The 6,444-nt window shown below is 41.8% G+C and overlaps 1 protein-coding gene across 3 annotated transcripts in view; it reads right to left on the bottom strand.

Annotated features, from left to right (window-relative positions):
• Positions 1-6,444, bottom strand: part of ELOVL5 (ELOVL fatty acid elongase 5) — a 57,711-nt gene that overhangs the window by 8,348 nt on the left and 42,919 nt on the right. For all 3 annotated transcript variants that reach the window (XM_024221224.2, XM_024221167.2, XM_024221110.2), the window contains exon 4: positions 868-945. In XM_024221224.2, the coding sequence (XP_024076992.1) occupies positions 868-945 (78 nt within the window). The remainder of the gene's footprint in view (positions 1-867; positions 946-6,444) is intronic.

Raw genomic sequence — 6,444 nt, 5'->3', positions numbered from 1 at the left:
GGGGGGGGGGGGGGGGGGGGGGGGGGGGGGGGGGGCGGCAGTTCGGCAGTTCGGCGGCAGGTCCTTCACTCCTAGAGGGAGTGAGGGACCAGCCGCCCCCGAATTGCCGCACATGTCGCCCCTCTCCCTTGGCCGCCCCAAGCACCTGCTTGTTAAGCTTAGTTCTGCGCTGCTGCGCAGCGGCTGGCAGCCAGGAGCCCAGCTCTGAAGGCAGAGCCGCCACCAGCAGCAGCGCAGAAGTAAGGATGGCCTGGTATGGTATTTCCACCCTCACTTCTGTGCTGCTGCCTGCAGAACTGGGCCCTCAGTCAGCAGCTGCCACTGTCCGGCCAGCCAGCTCTGAAGCCTGGAGCGCAGAACTAAGAGTGGCATGGTATTGCTACCCTTACTTCTGCACTGCTGCTGGCAGGGTGCTGCCTTCAGAGCTGGGTGCCAGGTTAACAGCAACCGCTCTCCAGCTGCCCAGCTCTGAAGTCAGCACAGCAGTAAGGGTGCCAATACCATGAGCCCCCCTAAAATAACTGTGATACCCTTCTGCAACTCCCTTTTGGGTCAGGAACCCCAATTTGAGAAACGCTGGTCTCCTCTGTGTAATATAGGGTAAAAGCACACAAAAAAACAGATTTCACAGTGGGAGACCAGATTTCACAGTCTGACACGTTTTTCATGGCCGTGAATTTAGTAGGGACCTAGTGATTAGATGATATTAGGGACTAACTGCCAAGTTTCAACATGTACTTTCTGTGCACTGAGTATAATGGGGGGGGAGGGGGCGGAGCCTGTTTAGATAAATCCTGTTCTGCTCTTCACTCATCTGCAAAGAGAAAATTTCAAGTAGCAATTGAGAGTTATAACAAGTAACGTTACCTTCATATCAGCTTCACCTCCACTGTGTGTGTCCTGACAGAAGAAATTGTATCCTCCTTCCCATACTCCTGTAACCAGCTGACAAGATGAAAGAATAAGGTATCATCTGATGAAAATATTGCACTTGACAGTACACCTGAACCATGGCCGCAGCTTTACTGACCGATTCTGGGACATCTAAATGGGACATTAGGTTACAATTTAAGCCCGAAACAGTAACTGAATCATGGTAGTGATTGAAAGCCAAGTTAATAACAGTTCCATATTCTTCCCCGCCACCCTTCCTGCTCCAATTACTGTGTTCTGGACTAAAGAGGACAGGTAAAGGTCCCATCCCCGTCAAGTTTTGAAAGATTTGTGTGTGTTTTTGAACAAACCTATTTTAGAGCACAGAAACGTTTTTTAGCTGATTATTTTCTGCAGAAGTGAGGCACTTAGACAAAAAGTAAGTTCTATTTCTGACTTTTTGAAGAAAAAAGATACCAAGTTTTATGTGCACAGAGTATGAACTAGGAAAGGAAAACTGCTGGAGTTTTACAGCCTTTATGTTGCACGCCCGGTGCCTTCTGATGGCAAAAATAATACCTGAACATTTCCACTGTACCAAAACTTTCCCCATGCCTAATACTTCAAAAGGTACTGAATTCAAATTATGTCGACAGTTTTACTTGTTTGGAAATAGTTCACCTTTCCTCCGTTGTGTCAAATTATTCACATTTTCAGAATTCTTTATTGTCTGAAGAAATCATGAAGAGTTAGTATTCTGCTACATTCGGATTCTTCAAGATTACTTTAAATACTAAACCTTTCGGTGCTGGTATGTTCCAGCCAGCCAAAAGACTACCTGCGTTATATAGGTGGTTGTCGATTTCCTGGCATTGTGTGTGATAGTAATTTGTGCCTACAGGTCTTACGACAAAGATTCTGGGCACCCCCCATCACATGTACATTATCAGCTTGAACCAAGCTGTACGTTTTCATTTTTTTTTTTCTTTGCCACTATGTTCCCATTACAGCTCTTGAACTGAAGGGGTTGTGTTTGGGTGCTTCTAGCCTTGTAGGGTATATCTACACTGCAATTAGACACCCGCAGCTGGCCTGTGCTAAGGGGCATTTAACTGTGGTGTAGACATTTGGGTTCGGGTTGCAGCCTGATCTCTGGGACCCTCCCACCTCACAGGGTCCTAGAGCCAGGGCTCCAACCTGAGCCCACAAGTCTATGCTGCAGTGAAATGGTCCCTTCGCCTGACCCCCGGGAGCCTGGGTGAGCTGGCACTGGCCAGCTGCAGGTTTTTAATCACAGTGTAGACATTTCCATGAGGTACGTCTACACAACGAATGGCAGCGAGACTCAGAGCCCAGGTCGACAAACTCAGTCTTGCACTAAGAATAGTGGTGTAGACATTGCGGCTCAGGCTGGAGCTCAGTCTCTGAAACCTGAGGAAGGACTTCAGAGCCCCAACTCCAATGTCTACACAGCTATTTGTAGCGCCATAGTGCAAGGCCTGATAGCCCAAGTCTGCCAACCTGAGCTCTTGAGACTTGCTGCCACAGGCTGCCGCTCGCTGTGTAGACATACCCAGAGATTCCCAGCAATCTTCCCCATCCCCCATTAATGTTTTTATTAAATTATCCATGCTATTATAAAGTTTGGCATTTGGAGCACTAAAAAAAAAAAAAAAAAAAGAAGAAGAAGAGTGGTAGCTGATTTAGATAATTTCCAGGTGCAAAAAGTAGTTCAGTCCTAACTAGGAAAAACAGTTCAGAAATGAGTATTCAGAACAAGAGTCGTCCATTTCTGGCCCCATCTACACTCATGCTGGAACTGGGTTAGCAAGAACATTTAATCACAGTTCTTGCCAACAAAGTGCTAATATAGGAGGGTTTCTTTGCCAGTGTCACTAGGGATGACTTGGGCTACAAAGTGTTTTACAGAACCACTGAAAACGATGTAGTTAAATAAGATAAGAGGTGTTAATTTACTTGCATGTACCTCAGAATTGGAGAATGGGTAGTAAATTAGTCCTAGTTATGTCTTGTAGAAGTTAACCACTTAAATGGCCTGCCCTTTTCTAATGTCAATTCTTTCACGACTAGAACATCCTTTTTCCCCCTAATTTTTTTTAAATATGTGAAGTGCTTTGTAACAGTTAATTTTACTTTAAAAATCAAAACAAAATCCAAAGTCAGATTGTGTCACCATTTTTGATCTTCTTCACAAACACCACTATTTAAAGCAAGCAATTAACTATACACTAGTACATACACTTAGAGTCCTCTTATGAATGGTATGGGTGAAAGAATCAAATTGAGCATCACCATATGACAAATGAGAAAATCTTATTGGAGAAGGACAGCTACAGCCTTGCATGTGACTATAAACTAAAAAAAACCCTAACAGCAATATATCCATCTATTCTGCTTTATGTCAGTCTAACCAACTGCTCACCCATAAGCAAAATACAATTCTACTATCATACTTCTCACCCAAGAGGAGACCCACGATCTCTGTGTGCATAAACATTTAAAAGCAGAAGCATGCCAAAGAACCAACTTCATTTCTGGACAGTGGGTGCTGCATAGAGACCATAATTATGACAGCATGGAAAGAGCTCTGAATAACTGAAGACTGAAAAGCCTGTATGGATTCTTTAGCATCCTCAAGGTAGTCAAGTAGCATAAAACCTTGTTTCAGCAAATTGTGTGGAAAAAGCTTACATAATCCTCATCATTCCGGGGGCCATTAAAATGGAGGAATAACTACAACATTTACACTGTATTTATTCCAATTAGTGAATATTTGCTACAGTCAACAACCCTACATACCATAAGCTTATTTTTCCAGAGTAATTGGTATGTTTGAGTTGTGCAATCCAAAGTGTTTTTTTTTTTTAAACTTGTAATTAAACCTGGTATGAAGTTTTTTCCACTTAAGTAAAGTAACCAACGGTGTTCTGATGCAGCCTTTTAAAGGGAAGGACAGACCTGTAGTCAGAGACTATTTCAAATAACTTACTACTCATTTGTTTCCAGAAGTGCTCACAATATGCTCTGCTTTTTCTAAACATGAAAAATAATCAATCATGCTTGCTTTTTCTAATTTACTCAAGTTTCTTTTAGCAACATTTACTAGCTCTACCTTATATCAGCACATTTTAAAAAAAAGACAATTAAGGAACTAGCCACACATGGGACACACTGACCTGACCAGTAATTGTTCCCAAATGTATTATTTACATAGCTGCAAGTACTGGTATGACACGTTGTTTATATTAATGTTACTGTCTACATGACCTTCAAAATTCTGTGCTATCATTTGATGAACAACAGTTTACTAACTTGTCTCCCACACCTCCTCTCTGTTTACAGGAGATGGGGCCAGTCCACCTTACTGCTGGTATCAACTGGCTCTGCAATAAGTCTTGAGTCACTTGGGAATCACTAATCTTGTGTTTACAGCATAGGTAGGTCCCCTAACCACTTAGGACCTATGAATCTCTGCACTTTTCAGCTGTAACTAGGGAAGTCCTGTAGCTGTACTTTTAATTTGGCAGGAACCCAAGTGGAGTTCAACTCTTTTTCCTAATGACACTGTCAATGCTAGATCATGGACATGTCTTTTCTTATGAAATGCAGCTGTCTACGAAAGACTGACTGTAGCAGAATGAAAGAGCAGTTTCCAGCAGAAATACAGAGCATGTGATGTTTAAATTACCCAAAGTTAACCATTCTAAAGGCAATTTTTAAAAATGCTACTCAAAATTAACAGTATGGTCATTTAGTTCTGAGGAACCAAAGTAGAATCTTTATTAACATAAAGTGAACACCCTACAGTTAAGAGTTTGTTTTTGTCCCTTGGTTATGGCCTGTTACTTTAATTTTATAATTGTATTACTGAACATTATAAAGTGCTTTGGGGTTACCATTTGTGTCAAAAACCCTGCACAAAATAAAACTATACAGTGGACCTTCACTAACAGAAGGTCTGGATTGAGGCACGTTAGTGAGGCAATATGTACAAACTTGCTGCTCTGTTGATACAGACACAGAACTTTAGCCTCCATGCTGTCAGGAAGCTTTCCCAATTAAAACAAGGGACCCAATGATATTGCATACTGGCAAATACAAGTGAACAGGGGGACTTCAGATCACAAGAATTTTAGGTTAAAATGGAGAAGAGGCAGAAACTCAAACCTTATTTTTCTGATCTTAAGAAAGCAAATAGAAGGAAAGTGTGTAAAAATTTGTCTTAACCAATATGGCTTTCTGTCATTTAGAATTGAGCACATATTCGTAAAGTTTAATCATATCTTAGTTGGGAATGTTGACTTAGTTGTATGCTGACCCAATTATCTCAGATTCTAGAAAACTCATTATTTTAAACAAGATTAGTAAATGGTGTTCCTGTCATGACTCACAACCATTAATAAAATTGCAGCAAGACTCCAAATACAATATCAGGTACAGTAACTGCAAGCTGCTAAATGTTTTATGTACTTAAAAAAAGTTGTAGACATGAGTGTCAAATATGAATATGCAATGAAGTGTCCATAGTACATCATTGCCAAATTTCATATCAAAGCACCACATTTGCAAACAAGATGCTGGACAGGATAAACATTCTGATATTTCTTGTTAGCAAAAGAGATGCTCTCCTACAGTGGAATTGTGAATTGTCAACACTGGTGGTATGGAGCAAATATGCACAGGCTTAATATTATGCAAGTGAGTTGTCCAACCAAAGTTAGTAGGACTCCTCCCGTGTGAAAGCTTTCCATAGGATCAGGGTCTTAGCTGGCACTCCATTATTATGCTTGCCCTCAACTCTGCCACTGTAGGACTACATAAATATGGACACAATGCAGAGTCTATTGAAGGGGGTTTATCCAGGGGTTTGAAGAACTGATTTTCTTTACCCTAGAAGTTTTCTGAGGTGCTGAACAGAAATGCATTGTATACATATACCTTACTTTAGGTTACAAAATGCCAAGTCACAGCATTTAATATTTACTAAAACATACACAGGTTACTGAGGCCATTAACATTTAATAGAACACTGTAGCTTTGTGGGTGCCTATTTCTAAAAATAGTTATATTGCACCCACTAATGTGCTCACCACAGAAGGTGGGGGGAGGTCTCTGTCTGGCTAGCTGGAAGAAAAGGGGTATTGTCCCTTTAAGGGCTCCTCTACAACAGGTAGGGAGAAGAAGGAAAGTTTACAGAGATGGACAGTATGCGGCTGGGGCCAGGCAAAGAGAAGGCCATTGCACCGCCCCTCCCGCTGGCTGTAAGAGTGTACATGTGGGGAGTATTTATACCACAGTTGCCAACTTTCACGCAGTAAATAAGCACCCCGACTTTCACAATAAGCCAAAAATCAAGTTAATCCCATTTCAAAACAAGGCCAAAACAAGCCAATCCCTAAGAACCCCAACACTCTATGTGACTAGATCCCCCAGGCATGCAGTCTGGGACTGTGGTGGGCCCACTGTGCATCCCTGACACTCTCCCCAACCTTGTTCCCGGCAAGCAGGAGCCAATCCAAAACAAAAACCAAACCAAAAAAAAAAAAAAAA

Source organism: Terrapene carolina, unplaced genomic scaffold (assembly GCF_002925995.2).
Source record: "Terrapene carolina triunguis isolate 2854851 unplaced genomic scaffold, T_m_triunguis-2.0 Scaffold42, whole genome shotgun sequence".
Taxonomy (NCBI): domain Eukaryota; kingdom Metazoa; phylum Chordata; order Testudines; family Emydidae; genus Terrapene; species Terrapene triunguis.
This window is presented reverse-complemented; position numbering and strand designations above follow the sequence as displayed.